Source organism: Symphalangus syndactylus, chromosome 18 (genome assembly GCF_028878055.3).
Source record: "Symphalangus syndactylus isolate Jambi chromosome 18, NHGRI_mSymSyn1-v2.1_pri, whole genome shotgun sequence".
In the NCBI taxonomy this organism is placed as follows: Eukaryota; Metazoa; Chordata; class Mammalia; order Primates; family Hylobatidae; genus Symphalangus; species Symphalangus syndactylus.
In genome coordinates, this window is record NC_072440.2 from 91,831,418 (window position 1) to 91,855,929 (window position 24,512).

A 24,512-nucleotide genomic window follows, 5' to 3' on the forward strand; every position below is an offset into this window, starting at 1 on the left:
AGCTTAAACCCAGGTTGAGGTTGAGGCTGCAGTGAGCCAAAAATCGTACCACTGTACTCCGGCCTGAGTGACAGAGTGAGACTCTCTCAATAAAACAGACAGAGAGGGGAAGGAGGCCCCCTTTCTCTGCTGTTTCTCGTTTTTTTTTTTTTCCTTTTTTTTGAGACAGGGTCTCACTCTGTTGCCCAGGCTGGAGTACAGTGGTGCTCTCATATCTCACCACAGACTCCCAACTCCTAGGCTCAAGCGATCCTCCTGCTTCAGCCTCCCTAGTAGCTGAGACTACAGGTACATGCTGCCATGCCCAGATACTTTTTTTATTTTTTATTTTGGTAGAGATGAGAACTCACAATGTTGCCCAGGCTAGTCTTGGACTCCTGGCCTCAAGCAATCCTCCCACTTCAGCCTCCTGAAGTGCTGGGATTACAGGTGTGAGCCACTGTGTAAGGTCCGCTTTCTAAGACCACAGTTCCCATCCTAGGATTTTCTTCTTCCTAGGAAGGTTGTTCTGACAAAGTCCTCTCCCTGCAGGGGGACTTCTTTCATCCATAGATTGTGGCCTTTCTGCCTGCCGAACAGTACATAGTAGTCTAATTCTGTAGAGAAAGTACACATATTGTGATGGGGGGGTGGTGGGGAGGGAAGGAGGTTGAGAAAGACAGTGACTATTTGCAGAGATACCTTGCACTCAGAATCTACAAAACCAAACTCAATATGTCCTTGTGGTACCCTCCCCACAAATCTACTCATCTTTTGCTTATTCTTATCTTAAATAATGGCATCAGCATCCTCAAAGTCATCCAAATCAGAGTACTGGGCGTCACCCTGGTGCCTCCCACTCAGGTTCCCACACCTTCTTTCTCCTAAATGTCTTTCCAACCTGCCATCTCCTCCCCGTATCTGCACCTGGGTTCAGGCCTTCTCATCTCTGCTGGAACCAGGGCAAAGTCTTCCTCACTGATCTTCCTGCCTCCAGTTTCCCTGCTCCAATCCATCCTCCACACTGCAGTCAGGGTGATCTTTCTCAAACTGGAATCCCACCATACATGTAGGATTGTTGTCCTGGAGCCAGACTGCCTGTGTTCAAACCTGTGTAAGTTTTGTGACCATGGGCAAGTTGCTCGACTCCTCTGTGGCTCAGTTTCCTCATCAGTAAAGTGAGGATAATGGTGCCCGCCCCAGAGAGACTGTGGTCAGCTGCTTCTAAAATGGCTTCCAATGAGCCCACCTTCTGGTAGTCATGCCCTGTGTAATACCCTCTCATCATTATCATGATTATGACTTGTTTAGGCACACCACTAGGCTAAAAACTCCAAAAGGGTAAGGACGGTGGCTGTCTGTTTAGCTGCTGTATCTCAAGCTCTTAGCGTTGTGCTAGGCTCGCAATCTTATAGTCAATGATAAAAGAATAAACAGGAAGAAACTGAACTGGAGTCCTCCAGACTCTTACCTCTTGGGCCAGAAAAGGAGCTGCAGAGAGTCAGGGGGCACTCTGAGAGCCCAGGTGCTCCTTCCAGCCAGAAGATGGACCAAGTAAGTAAGGACCCAGCAAGCTGGCAACCAAGGTCCCTTTTGGTTTCACAGCCTCCTTGAGGCCAGGGTGGAGGTTTCTCTGGAGCATAGGGATCACAAAGCTAGTCCTGTGTCTGCAACACATCCCTGGAAGGCACAGAGGAAACAATGAAATCTTCATCACCAACCCCCTCTCCTGGCCTGCCAGATAGATGCTCCTTGTGTTGTGAACAGGGAGGGAAGAGGAGGGGCTGTGTTTTACTTGGCTAGGTAATACCACTTTTCCCGACTGAAGAAATATACGCTAGAGGGACTAAAAGTAGAAAGTAGTTCTCACCCAAGACAGCTTTATTCCCAGAGGCGAGGCCCTACAGTAACATAAAGAAGCTGTATGTATCCTCGATGTGCTAATGGCCCAATTATCTCCCTCCCCACCCCATCCCCAGGATTTTTTCCATCTACACATCACCCACTCCTGCTTAAGATTCAGCTCAGATGATTCCTCCTCCGTGACACCTTCCCCATCTTCCCGGGCAAAAATAGGTACCTGTGCCCTAGGCTCCTGTCATGCCCTTGCCTAATGCCTCCATTACATCATGCTATAATCGTGGTCTTGGTGGATGCCTTCTTGCAACTGCCAGGGGGCCACCAGGCTGTGAATGAGCTCCTGGAGGGGGAGGACTGTGTTTTATTGCTTTTGTTTTCCCACCTCATCAGAGTTCACAAAGTAGGTGCCAACGCTGATTAAATTAGAGTGCTGTTGCATTCTGAATTCAGGAATGGCATAAATAGGCTGGGACCTGGTGGCTCATACCTGTAATCCCAACACTTTCGGAGGAGGAGATGACAGGACTGCTTGAGCCCTGGAGTTCGAGACCATCCTGGGCAACATAGCAAGACTTTGTCTCTACAAAAAAAATTTAAAAATTAGCTGGGCACACCTGTAGTCCCAGCTGCTCGGGAGGCTGAGGTGGGAGGATTGCTTGAGCCCAGGAGGTTGAGGCTTCAGTGAGCTATGATGGCACCACTGCACTCCAGCCTGGGCAACAGAGCAAGTCCCTGTCTCTTAAAAAGAAAGAAAGAAAGAAATGGCAGAAATGAATCTCTAGAAAGGCATTAAACCCATTTTTGCACAAGAATGTAGGGAAGCGAAGATAGGAGTTATGTGTGGCTTATCTTGGAAAGCTCTCTAGAAGCTCTGTACTCCGTTGCATAAGGAAGTCAAGACTGTGGGGGCACAGCACCATAAGTCTGTGGAATTTAACCTATTTTCATAGGAAACCACTTCCCTCCTCTGTATATTGACAAGCACTCTCCCTTATTCGAAGCCAGTAGTTCTCAAAGTGTGGTCCCGACCTTCAGCTTGTCATCACTTAGGACCTTGCTAGAAATTCAAATTCTTAAGCCCTAGCCCAGACCTACTGGATCAGAAACTCTGGGGTTAGGCCCAGCCATCTGTATTTTAACCAGCCCTCCGTGTAATCCTAATGCACACTTGACTTTGAAAACTGAAGTTCTAAGTCTACTGAAACTCATGTGAAAAAGATCTTAGAAATACAATCCAGATTGATTTAAGATTAAGATTAAAGGAGAACTCAAGACAATGCCCCTTACTGCAAAATGCCCAGGATCAATGCAACTTCCCAGTATTTTCCACCAAACAGTTCAACAGGCAATTAAAGCAACTCAGCACATTTATTTTAAATGTGCGAAATGAATTTTCATATTCTTAGAGTAGCACCAGATGTTTTACCTCTTTTTCCTAATTGACTTTCCAGCCTACAGCAATTCATCTTTATGTTTTCCAGTTGGATCCTAATGCAGCAAGAAGAGTGTGTTCCGGCAGGATTATGAAATGCCATGCATTTTCAAACAAGCGTAACTCAGGCTGCCATGCGTCATCTCAGTGTTTCTCTGCCCATAATATACAACACAGACAGTTATGGGTACCACGCAGATGAGAGCAACCCAGAAAAGACCCTTTCAGGGAGTTGGGCCTCCAGGCTCTTGGCTGGTTGCAAAGCTGAGTCCTGGGCATTCAGCCCAAGCCTGAGCTCTTCCCCCACTGGGTCCTGCACTCCCTGGTACCAAAGGATTTGCTAGCTGTAAAACCTGCAAATAAACATGCTGTTTGTCGATGGCAAGTTTTGTCTTTAAAATGAAAAAGGAGATGCAGGCTGGAGGTGAGTGGGGCCGAGGGACTGAGGAAGGAGTTAGGCAGTTGCTCAAAGCAGGCAGCCTGGATAGACCCCTCTCCCCTCTGCTCCTGGAGGAGCCCAGACAATCCCCTTCTGTTGGTCAATGCACCCACCCAGCTGAGCAGGAGGTCCAGTTACTGCCAGCATTTAAGTGGGTGAAAGGTCACCACCAACCAGGTTTTCTTCACTCAACAAAAGCTCTTGGAGTCTGGGGTAAGACCAGGAAACAGAAGCCTCAAGTTTTGAAACAAACAACTTCAAAGGAGACCTTCTGCACCTTTGTCCCGGGAATGGGGAAGAGGGGGAAGAAGGTGGCAACTAAGTGCTAGAAACCCAGAAAATGCTGATTCAAAAAAAATGAAAACCACACTTCTCAGGCAGTTGGCACTCTCAGCTACCTTCCCTGGAAGCTGCTGAGAGCTGGCACGTTTGAGCCATCATGCCTGCAGCAGGATTTTAATGTGGTCTCCAACTATAAATCAGCCCATCTCGTTCTAAGAACCATTACGACAAAGCTAAGCGTCTACAATTAGAGCTCATCATGACTGAATCTCAAAAAGTGGCAACCCCAACTTTAAGAACTACCAAAACATCCAATGTCATTTCCACAATATGGCCCTTCTCTTAGAATAAATCATTCTAGGTTACTTATAAAGGACATCTTGGGATCAAAGTTTGATAATTTCGAAAAATCCCCTCTTTATCTGAGCTCCCCCACTTCTGGAAGCTCCAGCCCCAAAGATAACAACCTATAATCTCCTGGGGTATTGTGTAAACCCCTTGATGGCCTGAAGGGAACCCGGTCAACAGGCTTCCCGATAGCCTGATCCCACACCAACGATTAATAAAAAAATTTTCTAAATTTAAAATGCACAAATAACTTTCCAAGACTCAAAGAATAAGCAAAGCCCCATAACAGACTTAGACACAGGTGTTTTTAAGACACACAGATGAATGAAATCAAGATCTTCGGTCTCATCTAATTGAACCGAGTATATAATAGGTCAAAAGTTTTTGCACTGGGTGTCGGGGTATCCACTCATCTTCCTCTAGGAATGTGACGGGAACAACCTGGTCTCCCTTGGTCACCCAATCCCCAACCCCCACACGCTCCCAAAGGGACTTTGTCCTCATTTACTACATTTGCTATAAAGGAAATGGAGTTGGCAAGAAAGGATCTCGCCTAGGAGAATGTCTCCCTTGTCCCAAATTCACAATGGTATTTTTACACACTATTAAACCACAAGAGCCATTTTATAAATGTCATCATCATAGTCTTTTAATATTTTACATAAAAAACTGTATACACAGCTTATAGAACTTTTATGTAAACATCAGCTCACCATTTTGTCATTTGTCAGTTTATTTAAAAAATAAAAAACAAGACAACAATTTAGTAGAAGTACCACTAGGAGGGAGGGGAGGGGAAGAAAGGATATACAGGGGCAGGTGTATTCTCTGTACCGAGGTGCAGAGAAAATTTCACATAGCTTTAGAGAATGCCTTGTGAAAAAAAAAAATAGGCCCCAATATTTGTTACCGCCCTTTATCAAAACTGTGTGCATGACCTGCACAAATAAAATCACAAAACAGTGTTGCCACTTTCTTCAAGAAAACAAAGCAAAATTTAGTGGGTTTCTTTTCCCTCTCCTTGTTAAAAGTCATTTTTTAAAAACATCAGAAGTAGATGAGGTTACAGCGTACAAGTGTGGTCAGAATGCTACTGTCGTATGCAAATGACGAGTGCATTACGTGTCAAACAATGAAACAATTGTGCAAAAAAAACAAATTTTAGCCTTTAAATAAATCAAATAACATCAGTTTCTTGGACTGAACAATTTTCACTTGTAGGACAGGCACGAAGTTCGCTTATGGCAAAAACAACCCCACAGCGCACCCTCCCTCCTCCCTTCGGTGACTGGTGAAGGGTTCGCAGGGCGCTGGACCGCAGGAGAGGCTGTGCTGGAAGCTGTGTCCTCCCCAAGTCAGTTGCAAATGTCTTCCCCAGGGGTCGGAAAGATGGCCAAGTCCTGTTCATGCTTGGACGGGAGTCTAGCCCAGCCTGGGCCAGAGCGCTCACCCATCACCACCATTAAATAACCATCTTAGCTCCGAAAATAAAATTATATATATATTTATATAACATCCCCCCATCCTCCCTAGCCCTCCCCTCCCGCAGTACCCGGGGTCTATGTTACAGACAAGGGATATCAGGCTCCCGCTGGTGAAGGGCGAACATCTGATGGGGCGCGGCCGCACTCCCGCGCCAATCTCGCCCCCGGGGATCAGAGGCGGGGGTGGGGTGAAAATGGGGCGAAGAGAGTCGAACAGCCAGCCACACACGCTGAAGCCTGGCTCTTCAGAAAAGCATGCTCTGGGGACCCTTGGCACTCAGTGGGGAGCCCAGGCCTGTGCAACACAGCTGGACGCACACAGACACTGGGAAGGGGGAGCCCGGTGCCCACGCCAAGTCCTGGCGCGAGCCAGAGGCGTCAGCAGACAGATGCCTGGCAGTCCGGTGAGATCCTTATGGCACACGGGTCTCCCCTTCTCCGGGCTCGTGGGGGACAGGTCCAGGAGGGGGAGCCGCGCCGGCAGGGGCAGGCGCGACGGGCGCGGCCCTCATAGCACCTTGCAGCAGTTGATGCAGCCATTCTGGGAGCCGTAGCGCTTCTGCAACGCGGCGCGCGTGGCCGTCTCGAAGACCTCGCGCACGCCTTCCTTGGTCTTGGCCGAGCACTCGAGGTAGTCGTAGGCTTGGATGCGCACGGCCATGGCGCGGCCGTCATCCGTGCGCACGGGTTCCTGCTTCATGCGGGCCAGCTCTGTGCGGACATGCTCGTCGCTGCGCAGGTCTTTTTTGTTGGCCACCAGGATGATGGGCACGTTGGGGCAGAAGTGCTTCACCTCGGGGACCCACTTCTCGGGGATGTTCTCCAGCGAGTCCGGGCTGTCCACCGAGAAGCACATGAGGATGACGTCGGTGTCCGGGTAGGAGAGCGGCCGCAGGCGGTCGTAGTCCTCCTGGCCCGCCGTGTCCCACAGCGCCAGCTCCACCTGCTTGCCGTCCACCTCGATGTCGGCCACATAGTTCTCGAAGACGGTGGGCACGTACACCTCGGGGAACTCGTCCTTACTGAACACGATCAGCAGGCACGTCTTGCCACACGCGCCATCGCCCACCACCACCAGCTTCTTGCGGATGGCCGCCATGAGCGGGCCGGGCCCGGGCAGCAAGAGGGGGCCCGCGAACGCCTCGCTGCCCTCCCGCTCGTCGCTCACTGCTCACCTCGGGCTGAGCGCAGGGGGTGAGAGGGTCGCTAGCTGCACCCAGGCCCCGCGGTGGCGAGTTCTCTCGCTGCGCTTCGGCTGCCGCGGCGGGGGCGGTAGGGGCGCGGGGGCATAGGGCGCACCGTGCCTCTCGCCGCGCTGCTCCCGGGCGGTGGTCGCTCTGCTCACCCCAGGCCGGGGATCTGCGGCTTTGTGCGTAACGCGGGCTCAGGCGGCGAACTCGGGCGGTGGACTCGGTCTAGCTCCCTCCTGGGTCTCTCCGGGCCTCACCGAACATATAAGAGAATAACTCCAGCCAGACTGCGGTGGCAGACGAGGGCTGCGGCCCTAGCGCCCGCTATTTAAAGAGTCCGGCCACTTTCTTAATATAGCCGTCCAATGGGAAACGAGCCGGCTGAGCTCATCGCTGCGGAGCTTGGCTCTGATTGGCCGCGCCCTGTAGCCCGGGGGCGGGGCAGGGCCAGCTTGATTGACGGCCCAGGCCGCCCGGCTGGGAGAGGCAACGACAGGGGAGTCTGCGCCGCTGCTGGCGCTGCGGGGCTCTGGCGGTACCCGGGTCCCCTCCTTCGCCGCAGCGTCTGTGCGCGAGGTCCCGGAGCTGGCTGTCTGGAGCCTACAGGGTCTGGGCGAGCGGTTCCAAGACAGGCGGCACTCAGTGGGGCGTTGGCGACTCCCATTCAGAATTGCCCCTCTTCCTGGCAAACTCCCGGCGGGTGGTCGGACCTGTGGGGGAGGGGCAGCTCTTTTAACGTGGTTTTGTTTTTAAATAAACACACACAAACTTTTGTTTCCAAACAAGAGTGTTTTCTCTTTTCTTTGGAGGCGGCCCCTCCTGTGGTCTAGGGCCCCACCCGGGTACTCGCCCTGGGACAGCCTCGGGTTTGGACCCGAGAGGCGACCGGCTGGCTGCAAACTGGCTCTTCCAAGTCCCGCCGTCCCTACCCTTCCCAACCCCCAGCTTAGGTCTCTAGGTGAAGATTAAGGGAAGAGGTGCGGGGTGGCCCAAGCTTGACAATGGAAAAGGAAGGTCGAGGCTGGAACACTTGGAGGAAGTTACCGGGCAGGAAGAAGCCGCTTCGGCCCCTCTTTTCACTATCAAGTCTGATGCCGGTTCTTAAAACAGAGAACTGTCTGAGATAAATTGTACAATAGAATATACAGTATTGTACAGTAGAATGTACAATATTCCGGGTTCAATAGAATCCAACCACCGCAAGAGTCCTGAGCACACGAAAAGGCTTGAGGCTGGAGAAGAGGGGCGGGTAAGGGGCTAGCAAATGGGGCACAGCGGGTTAGGGGGTGTCCCCTCTATTGGGGCGCCAGATCCGTAGCCTCCTAATGCACACCAGGACTGAACTCATTTATCCTGTAGATCCTGCATGAGATGACAGTACCGGTGATCCGGCAAGACCTAAGTCAACCGATTTCTACAGATAAAAGGAAGAAGGGGTTAGGGGGAAAGGGGAGTCGGGGAGGTCTCCCGGGAAGGAGACACAGCCTGAACACAAGCAGGAAGGTGGGAAAGAGTAGGGCAAACTCTAGGAGCTGCATATGCTGGGGCTCATGAGTGCTGAAGTATTAACTGCATGGGCTGGGCTCCGTCCATCCATTGCATAGGAAATATATGCAGACTGTTTTTTCAGCAAAGGAGGGACCCACCACGTGACCGGGAGGTGGTTGCCTCCTGTCTCCGTCTCTGTCTCTCTCTCTCTGTCAGTTGTTGGAGGGCCAGGATTCTGTCTTATCTCCGCATCTTGAAGATCCAGCACAATGCCTGGCATTTACAAGAATCAGTGAATGACTGTGGAGAATTAACCCGAATGCTCAGAAACGCAGGTGGAACTTTCTGAGGGTTTCTTACCTCAGTTCCACACTTCGCTTTAACAGTAATCTAACCAGGCCGGGCGCAGTACCTCACGCCTGTGATCCCTGGGCCTGGGAGGCCCAGGCTGGAGGATTGCTTGAGCTCAGGAGTTCAAGACCAGCCTGGGCAACATGACAAAACCCCGTCCCTGTCCCTGAGAAAAATAAAATGGGATGGGGTGGAGAGGAGAGTGGCCTGCGCCTATTATCTCAGCTACTCAGGAGGCTGAGGTGGGAGGATTGCTTGAGCCCAGGAGGGCAAGGCTGCAGTGAACTATGATCGCAACACCCCACTCCAGCTTGGGTGACAGAATGAGACCCTGGCTCAAAAGAAAAAAAATTAACATGAAAAAGAAAATCATTTAAGCAAACCTATGCAGCCAACTGTGACTGACCCCCGGTGTTTTCACATGTAATTCATATGTTAGGAGCTAGGTCCCCATATGGCTCCACAGATGAAATCAGATCAAATAAGGCAGTAGTGCTGCTAAGCCTAGAGCCCTTCCTAGAGGGAACGTCTTATTTAGACGACTGAAAGTGCTGTGCTTCCCTCAGACTGGATTCCTATCACTACAACAACCGGCTAACCAGCCTTTTTTTGGGGGCGGGGGGGAGGGTTGTTTTTGATTTTCAGATCTAGGAAACTGATTTGTCAGCAAATAAATAGTTTTTCTGTTCATTGATTTAGGGATGCAATCTGGAAGCTTTTTTTTTTTTGACTATTAGAAAAACCTTATTTACACAAATTTTTCTTCTTTTAGTCAAAACCTTTTATAGCTGTATTGTTAACGCCGCTTTCCTTGGTCTTAATATAGCTTGGGAAACTTGGCTATGTCCTTAAACTTCAAATACTAAGAAATATGAAACAAAGCTTTGTACCATGTGTTTTTTTCTTTTTTTCTTTTTTTTTGAGACGGAGTCTTGCTCTGTCTCCCAGGCTGGAGTGCAGTGGCGCAATCTCGGCTCACTGCAAGCTCCGCCTCCCGGGTTCACGGCGTTCTCCTGCCTCAGCCTCTCCGAGTAGCTGGGACTACAGGCGCCCGCCACCACGCCCGGCTAATTTTTTGTATTTTTAGTAGAGACGGGGTTTCACCGTGGTCTCGATCTCCTGACCTCGTGATCCGCCTGCCTCGGCCTCCCAAAGTGCTGGGATTACAAGCGTGAGCCACTGCGCCCGGCCATGTGTTTTTTTCTTTAAAAAACAAAGAATCCGGAAAACGGATTGAACTCATTCGTGTTCTGATTTCCAGGAATATTATACGAGGTGTTCCAAGCTCAAATCTCAATATTGCAATAATTTCTAAAACTATGCAGTTGGTAAAAATGCCAAAGTAAACAAATAGAAAGATCTGTGTTCTGCAGTAACCTCTTTGCATGGTTTTTTTTTTTTTTTTTTTTTTGGTCCAGAATACTTTGACAAGCTCTGCAGGGACTGGCGGCTTCCAAGACTGCCCCACACACAGGATAAACTTTTCCCAACTAGGTGATATGCCGGACAAGCCCCTCCCTGCCCCTTGCCCTTCATAATACACTTCCCTGAGACAGGGATAAAATTTGATTCTTCTATGAGAACAAGTCATTTTATTTTATCTTATTTTTTGAGACAGAATCCTACTCTGTCACCCAGGCTGGAGTGCAGTGGTATGATCTCGGCTCACTGTAACCTCGGCCTCCTGGGTTCAAGCAATTCTCCTCCCTCAGACCCCCGAGTAGCTGGGATTACAGGCGTGTGCCACCATGCCTGGCTAATTTTTGTATTTTTAGTAGACAGGGTTTTCCCGTGTTGGCCAGGCTGGTCTCAAATTCCTGACTTCAAGTGATCCACCCACTTAGACCTCCCCAAGTGCTGGGATTACAGGCATGAGCCACCACCGCCACCAGCCAAGAACAAGTCATGTTAACAATTAACTTTATTAACATATTCATCTTATGACATAATATATCCACACCTGTGAGACAGGGAAGTTGTATTTCAGACAAAAGGAGGATATTAATCTATCTCTAATCTTTAACCTAATTTATTTGGTTTTGTTTGTTTGCCAAGTGTCTCCTGTAAATCATTCTACGCTCCTCAAAGACCAGAGCAGAGTTGGAATTTTCATTAGATTTTAGTGCCACCTTGTGGCAATCTTTATGGGGTCTTTTCCTAAAACAAAACAAAAAAAAAGTAGAAAACCTTTAGTCAAAAAGTATGCATTTTATGGATATTTTTATTTTAAAATATTTCAGAGCGTATAAAATTCTGAATAATGTTTTACAAGTAGATTCTTAGAAATTCTTCATATGTATTTATACACACATAACTTTTTCATATACACTTTACAAAAATATTAACGAAAATGCCATTCAGTGAAAAAAAAATTCCTTCCTAAATAGTAACTTCTGAAAGAAATTAGAAGAGAAAGATAAAGTCTGTGGATCTTCACTAACTTACAGACTAATGGACTTCACTTTTCCTTAATTATAATGTACAGAAATTTAAAACAACTTTAGCCACAAAAATCATTCCATTTTTGCCCCAGTTAAGAAAGCCGTTGTTGGATACTCTGGTATAGTTAGAAGTAATAATAATTCATGTACTAGGAACCAGCAATGCAATAGACATTCCTGACAGGCATTTAATTTAAAAATATTTCCTAATTTAGGAGTAGTTTAATGTCTCTAGGAAAATTGTCAGTCTTCCATCTCTATGCAATGAGCTTTAAAAATGATAAAGTTGGCCGGGCGCGGTGGCTCACGCCTGTAATCCCAGCACTTTGGGAGGCTGAGGCGGGCGGATCTTGAGCTCAGGAGATCGAGACCATCCTGGCTAACATGGTGAAACGCTGTCTCTACTAAAAATACAAAAAATTAGCCGGGCATGGTGGCGGACGTCTGTAATCCCAGCTACTCGGGAGGCTGAGGCAGGAGAATGGCGTGAACCCGGGAGGCGGAGCTTGCAAGTGAGCCGAGATCGCGCAACTGCACTCCAGCCTGGGCGACAGAGCGAGACTCCGTCTCAAAAAAAAAAAAAAAAAATAGGAAAAGTTACACTAGCTATATTATTTCACGTGGAAGAACTGAGGCAGTCCCGTCTGGCCCATTTGGAGCCCATTCAGTCAGGAGTTACGTGGCTGCGGGGCACTCAAGCTGTTTTCTGGGTGGGGTCTCCAGCTAGGAGCAACAGCAGATAAAATATCCTTCTCTTCCCCTCAGTGTGTCCCAGAGCTAAGAAAGAGAAGGCTGCGCTCAAAAGAGAACCGCCATAGCTAGACTGTTAAACTTAGGCACATGGGCATTGAACTGTGATCAAACCCCCAACTTGTCCAGCCCAGAGCAAGGCCAAGGGGAACAGGCAATGAGCAGTAGGACCGCTCCTGATCACTCTAAAACTACAGTGGATACAGTAGCCAGTAACCACATGTGGCTATTAAGTACTTGACTTGTCACTAATGCCACTGAAGAACTAGGCTTTTGATATTATTTAATTTTAATTACATTTAAAAACTGTTATTTGATTCAATCTGATGGAAACTTTTAGGTATGTTTGAAACAACTTGGGTATGTAAATCTGCTTTTTCAACTGAAAATTTTATGAAATCTAAATGCAGATTCTTTTTGATAAAAATTTAGTGTCCAAATGGAGATGTGCTGTAACTATAAGCTAAACACTAGAATTTAAAGACTTAGATTGAAAAACATGTACAATAGTTTATTTTTACATGTTTATATTAATAACATGTTGAGGTGGTAATACTTTGGATATAGTGGATTTTTTTAAATGTATGAGATTCAATATGTTGAACATATTATTCAAATTAATTTCATCTTTTTAGATTTTATTATTTTTTTTTCTTGAGACAGAGTCTCATTCTGCCACCCAGGCTGGAGAGCAATGGTGTGATTTCAACTCACGGCAGCTTCCGCCTCTCAGGTTCATGCGATTCTCATGCCTCAGCCTCCCGAGTAGCTGGGATTACAGGCATGTGTCACCACGCCCGGCTAATTTTTGTATTTTTAATAGAGACAAGGTTTTGCCATGATGGCCAGGCTGGTCTCGAACTCCTGACCCCAAGTGATCTGCCCACCTCTGCCTCCCACAGTGCTGGGATTACAGGTGTGAGCCACCACACCCAGCCACCTTTTTAGCTTTTTAATGTGTCAACTAGAAAACTTAAAATTGGCCGGGCACGGTGGCTCACACTTGTAATCTCAGCACTTTGGGAGGCCGAGGCGGGCGGATCACGAGGTCAGGAGATGGAAACCACGGTGAAACCCCGTCTCTACTAAAAATACAAAAAATTAGCCGGGCGTGGTGGCGGGCGCCTGCAGTCCCAGCTACTCCGAGAGGCTGAGGCAGGAAAATGGCGTGAACCGGGAGGCGGAGCTTGCAGTGAGCCGAGATTGCGCCACCCAGCCTGGGTGACAGAGCAAGACTCTGTCTCAAAAAAAAAAAAAAAAAGAAAACTTAAAATTACGCACTTGAGTCACATTGTATTTCTATTGGACAGCACTGGGCTAAAATGTCTACAAGTTCAGACCCCTGGCTCCTCCTTCAGCCACCATCCTCCCAAGGGAGAGTCACTGCTGGCATGAGTCCCCTAAAATTCGTTCATCTTTCTGCTGGTAAGACTTCTTTTCATTTGTCCTAAGCTCATCACTGGGTTTCGGAGAGGTTCAGATACAGATGAACGCTGAGGTTTGGAGCAATTTGGAGACTGCCCTCTTGCATTGACTGACTGCTTTCTATACCTGCCACCTCTGTCCTTTTCAGCTCCTCCGCTATAGCAACTCCCTCCCCAAAGCTCTCCAACTTATCCCCAACACCAGACAGCATTTTCTTGAACTAGAGAGGCTGTTTGGGCCTTTTCTCATGGTGACCTATTTTCCTTTCCAAAAAAGAAAATCAAAATCTAGTCCTTGTTCAATTTTGGTAGAAAAGTGGTGGGTGTGGATTGTTTTCAGGAGGTCTCCTAAGAGCCTCAATCCTCTCAATTCAAGTCAGTAAACACAGATGGAGGGGACAGAATAGACAAGGGGAGCTGAAGGAGGGAAAGGTGTGGCAAGCAGGCCCACACACCGCACACCCCACGCTGTGCTACATGATGTTAAAAATATGTAAATGAATAGTGGAGTTGGCTTCCCACTGGACACAACATTTGAACAGGGCCTTGAATAACAAGTAGGATTTTTCCAGAAAGAAAAACTTTGCTGGGTGCAGTGGCTCATGCCTGTAATTCCAGCACTTTGGGAGGCAAAGGTAGGAGGACTGCTTGAGCCCGGGAGTTTGAGACCAGCCTGGGCAACACAGGGACTCCATCTCTATAAATAAATAAATAAATAAGCTGGGCATGGTGGCATGCACCTGCGGTCCCAGCTACTTGAGAGGCTAAGGTGGGAGGATCACTTGAGCCCAGGAGGTTGAGGCTGCAACGAGTCATGATCACGCCACCACACTCCAGCCTGAGCTACAGAGTGAGGTCTTGTGTCAAAAAAAAAAAATTCGAAACGAAAGACAAGCCCATTGGTACCACCTGAAACATTTACTGTGTGGATTTTATATGGAGAAAGATTCTGCTTGTGCCGTTTGCTAGAAAGGAGAAGCTGTGATGGGCAGAAGTAGAAAAACGATGCTCCTTGCCCATGCATGAGGTTTACCTAATGACAGCAAAGTGTGAGGTTCCTTCAACCCTGAGAAATGGGAGGACAGAAAGGAAAGAGGAAGGTTGCAACAACTTCCCATTGGGTAAGTGCTGTCGCTACAAAATCCACCCCTGCAAATGCTTGCCAGTTGAGTGGTGTATGCTGAAATTGCACATTTATTAATTTAACGAAAGCTACAAGAAAGTGGTGTGGAGATGCAGTGAGCAGAAGGGAGGGAGACTTGTGCCAGGGAGCTGGAGACTTGTTTTTTAGCCCTGGCATGTCCTAGCTCCATGGCCTTGAGCAAACCATCCTTTCTAGGTCTCAGTTTCCCCATTTGTAAAATGAGAGGTAAAACCCAGGGATCCTGCAGGTAACAACTGTGTGTGAGACATCAAGTAGTGGCAGCATTTGTGGAGAACTAGAGAACATGCCATAATGCAGCTATAGAAGCTCAGGATTTAAAAATCAACTACTGTGTTGTTCAAACAATACATAGGCGGCCAGGGACTGTGGCTCATGACTATAATCCCAACACCTTGAGAGACCGAGGTGAGAGGATCGCTTGAGCCCAGGAGTTCGAGATCGATTCTGGACAACATAGCCAGACCCTGTCTCTATTTCTTTAAACAAAATATAAGAAGAAAGAGAGAGAGAAAGAAAAGCAGAGGAAATGCACAGGCAGCGCAGGCTAGATTTGGCTAACAGAACCAGTTCATAGCTCCTGAACCAGATGAATTTCATTTTCATTTTGAACAGATCAAGGGGGATCTCACCTGCTGAAAATAATACTGTCAGTCCTTTCATAAAGTGAAAAAAAAACCCTTTAATAAAGCAAACACATTCTTTTGTTTAGTTTTATTATTCAAGACCTTCTTTTATTTTAGTTGCTTAAACTGAGGTCCAAAGGATGAAATATTTCAAAGAATGGAAACTACAGGAATGTGGTCTTAAGTAAGAAGCTGTCATTCCAGCTGAGGGGGGTTACCCCACAGAGGGGTGGAAAATCTTACCCCCAGTGCCTATCCAGAGGGGAACAGAACACCCAGTTTGTTCTCCCTTTTTTTAGCCTTGAAAGCAAATGATCTAATCAAAGTATATTTACACAGGGATGATTCACTTGTGTTCTCTTATGATGTCAGAATATTGCAATAGGGAGGAGTTTAATTCACAATTGATTTCCACACTCCAGTGCGTTACCACTGAAGATGTGTCTGTAGCTATTTATAGCATGAGACAGAACCTATATTAGGAGCCACTGCCCAGAACCAGGAGATAGGGGAGCAGAGACGCATTCGTGGGAGGACCTTGTGCTTCTGCTCCAGCAGGCCTGCTCAGCAGAACGTGGCACAGCAAGGGCAACTCTCCTTCCTCAGGGTCCTCAACTGGAAAGGAGAGGACTGAAAATCTCTTTTGTTGACAGCTCTTTGATAGACTTGCTTTATTTGTGAACTGTAGGGTTGTGTGATTTCTGCTCAGCTTCATCACAATGTATGTTTAAGAAAGGAGTTGATGCATTTTTTAAATTTGTGTAACTTTAAGGGGTATGGATGCAGTTTTGTTACATGGATATATTGTGTGTGTAGTGGGGAGGTCTGGGCTTTTAGTGTAACCATCATCTGAATAATGTACATTGTGCCCACTAAGCAATTTTGTATCCCTCACCCGCCCCCACCCTTCCAAGTCTCCAATGTCTATTATTCCACAGTCTATGTCTATATGTACACATTATTTAGCTCCCATTTATAAATGGGAACATGCAGTACTTGGCTTTCTGAGTTGTTTCACTTAAAATAATGGCCTCTAGTTCTATGTATGTTGCTTCAAAAGACATGGTTTTTTTTTTTTTTCATTTTAATGGGTGAGTTGTATTCCATTGTGTGTGTAGACCACCTTTTCTTTATCCCACCATCCACTGATGACACTTAGGTTGATTCCACATCTTTGCTATTGTGAACAATGCTGTGAAAAACTTAAGAGTGCAGGTAACTTTCCTTTGGGTAGATACCCAGTGGCGAGATTGCTGGATCAAATGGTCTTATAGCTTGGAAATCTCAACGATATGCCTAGAAAGTTCACTCATTCTTTTATTCATTCCACTAATGCCTGGTAGGTGCCTTCTGTATAGCAGGGACCTAGGTATGGGACCAGCTGCCGTGCTTTAAGGAGCTCAGGGACTGTGTATAGTTGGCATCTCACAGCTATTGAACGTCCTAAGCCTAAATGAGGCAGAGACAGGGCTTGAACCTGGCAAATACAAGGTGGATGATGATAGTTGCTGCTCTGATTCAAGCACTCATTCTGCAAACACAGTCTGGGTCAGGAATGAGATACTGGAAGAAATTAGGTACAGACCCTGCTCTCAGAAGAGCTCCAGTCCATAAATATGGAGCTCCAGTCCATAAATAGAAGCACAATACTCAACAATTAAACTATTTCAACTGAGTGTGGCAAGCATTGTAATGAGTACGCACTGGGAAGGGGCTTAAGGAAGTCAGTGAAGGCTTGTACTATGTGGTACATTGCACGCTGGTGGCCCTCTATGAGCTGCACCCACCAGTGTTCATCTCCTTGCATAGTTCTTTCCCATGATGATCTTGAGCTTGACCATGTAACTAGCTTAGCCAATGGAACATCAGCATTCATTGCATGGATATGCAAGCTGAAGCTTGATAAGTACTTGCACATGGGGCTTGCTCTTTTGAAATTCTTCTTCCTGGAGAATACCCACCATGGTTTCAGGAGACTCATTTAGCCATGTGGAGAAACCCATATTGAGGAGAATTGGGCCCCGACTCATAGCCTCAGCTAAGCTATCAGCAGGTGGCCAGCACCAGCTGCCACCAACTCTGTGGGTGGGGCCATTTGAACCCTCCACTCTAAAACCCCAGCCAACCCCATGGGAGGAAGAACTGCCAGAGTCAACCTACAGAATCATAAGAAATAATTAATTGTTGCTGTCTTAACCACTATGTTTTGGGATCGCTTGTTCCACGGCAATGGATAACCAAAGCAAGCTGAGTTCCTGATGGCTGCATGGAAGTTAGCCATCTAAGAGAAAAGAGGGCATTCTAGATATGGAGGCATGCACATCCAGGTACTAGGCAGCTCAGTACGGTGGGAATGTGGGGTATAAGGTGGCAGTTACTGGAACTGGGGAGGCTCACCTGGAGGTAAATCTGGACTCTGCAAGACCACCCCTCATTTTGCATATTTGCTAAAAGGATGCATAGAACTCAGCATGTAGCTGTACTCACAGCTATGATTTATTACAACAAAAGGATCAAAGCAAAATCAGCAAAGGGAAAGGCACACAGGTGAAGTCTGGGGAAAGTCAAGTGCAAGGGAAATTGCTCTTCTCGAGAATCCTGAGTTTTCTCCCAGTGGCATCACACAGGACACGCTAATTACCCCAGCAATGAGTTGTGACAACCCATGTAGAACATTGACAACCAAGAGGAATCGATGCCTAGGATTTTTCTTGGGTGCCTGTGCTGATTAATTTTTTTTTTTTTTGAGACAGTGTCTCACTCTGCTGCCCAGGCGGAAGTGCAATGGTGCGATCTCAGCACACTGCAACTTCTGCCTCCCAGGTTCAAGCAATTCTCCTGCCTCCACCTCCCGGGTAGCTGGGATTACAGACACCTGCCACCACACCTGGCTAATTTTTTGTATTTTCAGTAGAGACGGGATTTCACCATGTTGGCCAGGCTGGTCTGGAACTCCTGACCTCAGGTGATCCACCCACCTCAGCCTCCCAAAGTGATGGGATTACAGGTGTGAGCCACTGCGCCCAGCAATGCTGGTTAATTTTTATGTCAACTTTGTTAGGCTATGGTACCCAGTTGTTTAATCAAACACCAGCCTAGATATTGCTATGAAAGTATTTTTTAGATTTGATTAACATTTAAATTACTCAAATACTTTGAGTAAAGCAGATTATGTTCTATAATGAGGGTGGGCTTCTTCTAATTAGTTGAAGGTCTTGAGAGTAAAGACTCAGGTTTCCCTAAGAAGAAGGGGTGATTCTTCCCGAAACTGCTACATAGACAACCTGCCTGAGCTTCCAGCTGCAGAATTCGGGCTCAAGGCTGCAATAACAGCTTGGAATTTCCAGCTTGCCAATCTGCCCTGCAGGTTCTGAACTTGCTAGCCCCCACAATCATGAACCAATTCCTTAAAATAAACCTCCCTCGGCCGGGCATGGTGGCTCATGCCTGTAATCCTAGCACTTTGGGAGGTCGAGGCGGGCGGATCACAAGGTGAGGAGATAGAGACCATCCTGGCCAACACGGTGAAACCCTGTCTGTACTAAAAATACAAAAATTAGCTGGACATGGTGGTGCGTGCCTGTAATCCCAGCTACTAGGGGCGCTGAGGCAGGAGAATCACTTGAACCAGGGAGTCGGAGGTTGCAGTGAGCCAAGACCACGCCACTGTACTCCAGCCTGGTGACAGAGCAAAACTCAGTCTCAAAAAAAAAAAAAAAAAAAAAAAAAAAAAAACCTCTCTCTCTCTCTCTCTCTCTGGTCTGGAGAACCCTGACTAAATCAGGGGTGGTCAGATAGATACCTTCTGCCTGGCATGTACCCAAATAACACAAATAAGGTCGGATCGCTTTGGGTTCAAGTTCAGTTCCACGTTGCATTCAGAAGGCACATCATTCCAGCTCAAAAAATATTTGGAAAAGAAATGTAAATATATACAAAAAAAAAAAAACCTCTCCCAAAGAGGTGGCAAAGGGGAGCTACAGAGCAGAACACAAAATTCCCTGAACATTCTCCTTACCCAGCCCATTCCAGAGCTTGGTTGTCAAGGCAGCCTCCTAGGAAGGAACTTTTCATATGACAAGAATTCTGGATTGCATTTCAAGTTTAGAAACTGTAGCCAAGAGATATGAGATGAGCACAGTGACTGCCTCCAGCTTCCACTTTGGGAGCCCCATGTCCTAAGTGAGTGAGTGTGGCCATGTTTCAGCAAGAATGTGGTCCATGACAGTGTCTTATATCCAGACCCTGCAGAGTCACACCTGCAGACCCTGCTGTGAATCATCTATCTCGTCTGTGTTCCTTTTGGACCTACAGTTGGAAACAGTGGCAATTTGGAGGGTTCTGATGAGTCACACTGAGTGACAGCGAGAGCGGGGGAGAGGGCGTGACTGTTTAGAGGAGGGAAGATAGGTTTATCTTGGGGAATTCAGGAGACGAATGGCCATTAGCCTTTTCTGGGTAATCAACCACCTAGCAAAGATTTCTTATTCTCTTAATTCTGTGGGTTCCTCTGTTGGTCTCTCCCGGGCACTGTTGTGTGGTTAGTTTCAGCTGGAGGTTGGCTGAGCAGGAAGGCCCCATAAGGTCTCACTCCCATGTCTAGAAGTTGGTGCTGGCTGTTGGCTGGGTCACTGTGATGCCACTGCCCGTGGCCTCTCACCCTCCAAGAAGTAAACCCAGCTGCCTTACACGATGGTCTCAGGTCAGTATTCCAATCGAGCAGAAGCAGATGAAGGCGGGGCCTAAAACTCACATACTAAATAGCATCACTTCCACCAAATTCTATTGGCCCAAGCAAGTCACAAGTCCAGTCCAGATTTAAGGAGAAGACAAGTGGATGTCCCCTCTTGTTGGAAGGAGCAGGAAAGACACATTGCAAAGAAGCATGGGATGAATTGCTTCTGCCATCTTTGAAAACAATCTCCCATGGTTGAGCAATTTGGGCAGAGATGGAACTTTAACATTTACCCTTGAGATTTTAGCTAGAGTCTTCTATGCAATTTCCTAAATAGATCAGGATGATATAACTCTCATCAGCCTGGCTTTCCTGGCTAGAAGGTGGTTCACAGGACTGCTGGTCCTCCTCTTTATTAGAAGTCCAACAAGGCATCTACCTTCAACCTTTGTGAATTCTTTGGATACTTATTTATTAGGCACTTCGTGTATACAGTGCATTGTGCTCGGTGCCTGGCACACAGCAGTGAACAAAACAGGTGTGCAGAGGAAATGTAAGTGGGTGCTCTGACCTCATGCCATGGGAAACTTCCCAAGGAAGATATGTGAGCTAGATTTTGAAGAATAAATAGGCATTATGCAAGCTGAGGGAGTGCGGAGGGAGATAAAAGGGAATACTTCAGGCAAGAGAAACATTATGTAGTAGGGTCCTAGAGAGGCAAGAAGCCTGTATGTCTGAGGAACTGAGAATTAAACAGAAGAAAGGCGAGAATTGTCCAGATGAGATCAGAAAACAGCCAAGCGCCAGGTCGTGCAGGGCTTTATGGACCATGTAAATAAATGGTTTTGTTCTATCCTGAGAGTAACAGAAATGTGAAGGCATGTGTTATGGACTGAACTGTGTGCCCCCAAATTTATATGTTGAAGCTCTATCTCCCAGTGTGACTGTATTTGGAGACAGAGCCTTTAAGGAGATAATTAAAGTTAAATGAGGTCGTAGGTTGGGGCCCTAACTCAATAAGACTGGTGTTCTCATAACAAGAGGAATAGACACCAGGACAGCCGTGGCACAGAGGCAAAGCCGTGTGAGGACATAGCAAGAAAATGGCCTTCTGCAAGCCAAGAAGAAAAGCCATAGGATAAACCAACCTGCTGGCACCTTGATCATGGACTTCTAGCCTCCAGGTTGTAAGAAAATAAATTTCTGTTGTTTAAGCCACCCAATCTCAGATACTTTGTTATGGCAGCCCTAGGAGACTAATACAGCCTGTGAAATACTGAGATTTATGCTTCCAAGAAATCACCCTGGTTGTCTCACGGGGATGGACCCAAGAAACAAAAATTGTCACAGGAAGATAAGCTAGGAGGCCGTAGCAAATATCTGTGCAAGAGTAGGGCTGGCCTGCAGTAGGCTGGCTGCAGTGAGGATGGAGAGAATGGAGGCATGACCGAGAGGGGAGGCAGGGACCATTTAGAGGGAGGACGGGGTGGAGGCCTGATTGGAGGAGATCCATTGAGGAGTTCTGGGGGAGGAATGTCAGTGCTCTTCAGTTTGGCTGCAAAGAGAAGAGAGATGGGCAATAGATAGAGGATGTGGTGGAGTAGAGTTTTGTTTTCTTATAAAACGAATGACACATAAGAATTTGTTTTTGAGACAGGGTCTCACTCTGCCACCCAGACTGGAGTGCAGTGGTGTGATTATAGCTCACTGCAGCCTCAAACTCCCCGGCTCAAGTGACCCTCCTGCCAGGAGGCTGTGGTCCCAGCCTCCCAAGTAGCTGGGACCACAGTTGCACGTCACCACACCCAGCTAATTTTTAAAATTTTTGTAGAGGCAGGGTCTCGCCATGTTGCCCAGGCTGGTGTTGGACTCCCGGCCCCAAGCAGTCATCTTGCCCCGACTTCCCAAAGTGCTGGGATTACAGGCATGAGCCACCATGCCCAACCCCATATAAGCATTTTAAATGCCGCTGGAAAGGGTGGCTAGAAAGAAGACTTGAATAAAAGTGTCAGGTCCCACCCGACAACATAGGAGGGATCAGGTCCAAACTGCATGTGCTTTATGAGGGAGGGAATGAAGGAAAGAAAGTAATATATAAACGAGAGAATGAATGAATGAATAGCACCTTCCTGTATGCACTAAACTATATTGTTAGTTAGAGGCTGCAATGCAGCAGCCATCCATTTTGAGTGTACATCACCTACTCAGTGAACCTATTCATAAAGCAGCTTGGGCTCTTTCCTCCTCCTTCAGCTGGATGTTTCTGATGCCCCACATGGCCATGGGCATGAGCTAAGGGAGCCTGCTTGCTTGTGCCCTCCAGTCCTGTTCATGCCCAGTTCCAGGCGTGCCTCTTCTGTTTCACTACGGCCTGTAGCTGAGCCTGCTCCACTCTGATTTGGTGGTTCTGATATGACTCAGTTCACAATGGGCAGTTCAGCTTCATGGTCACTTGGTGTCCCATGCTCAGGTGATCAGTCTATTGTAGGGCCCAGAAGCATGCCAGTTGTTCAAGAGGCATTTAGTTCTCCACTGCAGAGGCCATGGCTTCTCTCCAGTACCCAAGGGCCTGCACTGTGATTCTCCATTGGGACTGGCAGCAAACTTCACATGGCAGCTTTTCCCATCACTGACACCTCCCCGTCCATAGGTCTAAAGGATCACATGCCCCAAGAGGCAGAGGTGCTGGCAGCTGCAGCCGGGCCCTGCCCCAGAGCCCTTTCATGTCGTCCAGTGGATGGGCCTGGCACAGTCTGCTCAGCCTGTCCCACCCTTCTGGTGACACATGATTTCCAGATGTCCATGGCCACAAAAAGGGAGTAAATATATAATTTTAACAACCACTCACCCCCCCGCCCAATTCGTATTCCATCCTTGCAATTTCCCTGGAAGCCCAGGCTTAAGCTTTTTGTCTTCCAGATGAGGAAACTGAGGCCTAGAGAGGTAGAGACTTGTTTATGAATGCTATACAGTGGGAGACAGAACCAGCAAGAAAACCAGGAGCCTTGGGCAGAGCAGTAAAATGTTTTAGAAACAGGGAAAGTCGGGTAGAGTGGAGGAGAGCATGGTAGCAGGTGCCCAAGTAGATTAACAGCCAGCTCCAGCCTGGGTGACTAGAGGAAGATATCAGGCTCTAAAAGTTGCCTGATTAAACCAAGGTCATTGTATTAGTCAGTTATCATGCTACTAGGAAGAAATACCTGAGACTTGGTAATTTATAAAGAAAAGAGTTTTCATTGACTCACAGTTCCACATGGCTGGCTGCGGAGGCCTCAGAAAACTTATACAGTCACAGTGGAACGCACCTCTTCACAGGGCAGCAGGAGGGAGCATGAGTGCTGAGCTAAGGGGGGATGCCCCTTGTAAAACCATCAGATCCCGTGAGAACTCGCTATCATGAGAACAGCATGGGGAAAACCACCCCCATGACTGAATTATCTCCACCTGGTTCCACCCTTGACACATGGGGATTATTACAGCTCAAGGTGAGATTTGGGTGTGGACACAGAGCCAAACCATAGCAGTCATCCCTTAGCACATGGAAGTGGATGGTGTGGCCTGGACAATCCTCAAGACTCTGCCTCAACCCTCATCTCCCTCTACACTCCCCCTCACCCCAAAATCCAGGCTATTTAGAAGACCAAGTGTTTGACAGCCACTTATAGTAGATGAAACCAAATTAGGTGCTCAATGAAACCCAAAAATATTCCAATAAAAGATAAGAGAACTAAGTCAAGGACTTTGAACTCCCTTTTCTCTAATGTTCATTTTAAAAGCAGCAAACTTAGCTTTTAGCAGAATCACCTGCAGGGTTTTCTCAAATTCAGATTCTGGGCCTCGCTCCCAGGGTTTCTGATCCAGTAGGTCTGATCAGGGCCCAAGAAAATGCACTTTTCTCACAAGGTCCAAGGTGACGCCATGGTCAGCATCACCAGAGGAGCACAACGAATAGATGCGTGTGTGTGTGTGTAAAAAGATTAGTTATAAGAAATTGAGCCCGGTGCAGTGTTTCATGACTGTAATCCCAGCACTTTGGGAGGCTGAGGCGGGAGGATCACTTGAGCCCAGGAGTTTAAGACCAGCCTGGACAACACGGCAAAACCCCATCTCTACAAAAAAATACACAAAAATTAGCTGGGCATAGTGGTGTGTGCCTGTAGGCCCAGCCACTCAGGAGGCTGAGGTGAGAGAATCACCTAAGCCCAGAAAGTCAGGGTTGTAGTGAGCCATGATGGCACCACTGCACTCCATCCTGGGCAACAGCGTGAGACCTTGCCTCAAAAATATGTATATATATATTTCCTTGGAAAGTCAGGCTTTCCAGAAAAAAATTGGCTCACAATTATGGAGGCTGACAAATCCTAAATCTGCAGTCAGGAAGATGGAGACCCAGGAGAGCTACGGGTGTAGTTCTAGTCTAGAAGTCTGCAGGCTGAAGACCTAGGAGGAGCTAATGTTTCAGTTTGAGTCTGAGAACTTAAAAAAAAAATGATGTCCCAGCTCAAAAGCAGTCAAGCAGGAGGCATTCTCCCTTACTTGCAGCAGGGTCAGCTCTTTGTTCTATTCAGGCCTTCAACTGAT

At 47.4% G+C, this 24,512-nt stretch overlaps 1 protein-coding gene across 3 annotated transcripts; it reads right to left on the reverse strand.

The window, feature by feature from the left end:
- Positions 1–4,962: 4,962 nt before the first annotated feature.
- Positions 4,963–23,268, reverse strand: RHOB (ras homolog family member B). 3 transcript variants are annotated; one of them, XM_063622771.1, is made up of 2 exons: positions 23,177–23,268; positions 4,963–7,724 (listed from the first exon to the last, which is right to left on the reverse strand). In XM_063622771.1, exon 2 carries the CDS (start codon positions 6,921–6,923, stop codon positions 6,333–6,335), a length of 591 nt encoding a protein of 196 aa, XP_063478841.1. In that variant the 5' UTR covers positions 6,924–7,724; positions 23,177–23,268; the 3' UTR covers positions 4,963–6,332. The 3 variants fall into 3 exon arrangements, with proteins under 3 accessions (XP_063478841.1, XP_055109197.1, XP_055109198.1); XM_055253222.2 differs by lacking the exon at positions 23,177–23,268 and having other exon boundaries at positions 4,963–6,734; positions 6,795–7,326; XM_055253223.2 differs by lacking the exon at positions 23,177–23,268 and having other exon boundaries at positions 4,963–6,515; positions 6,768–7,326.
- Between the last annotated feature and the right edge of the window lie 1,244 nt (positions 23,269–24,512).

Coding starts and splice junctions, on each gene's coding strand:
- RHOB (XM_063622771.1), bottom strand. CDS start 6,923: ATGGCGGCCATCCGCAAGAAGCTGGTGGTGGTGGGCGATGGCGCGTGT.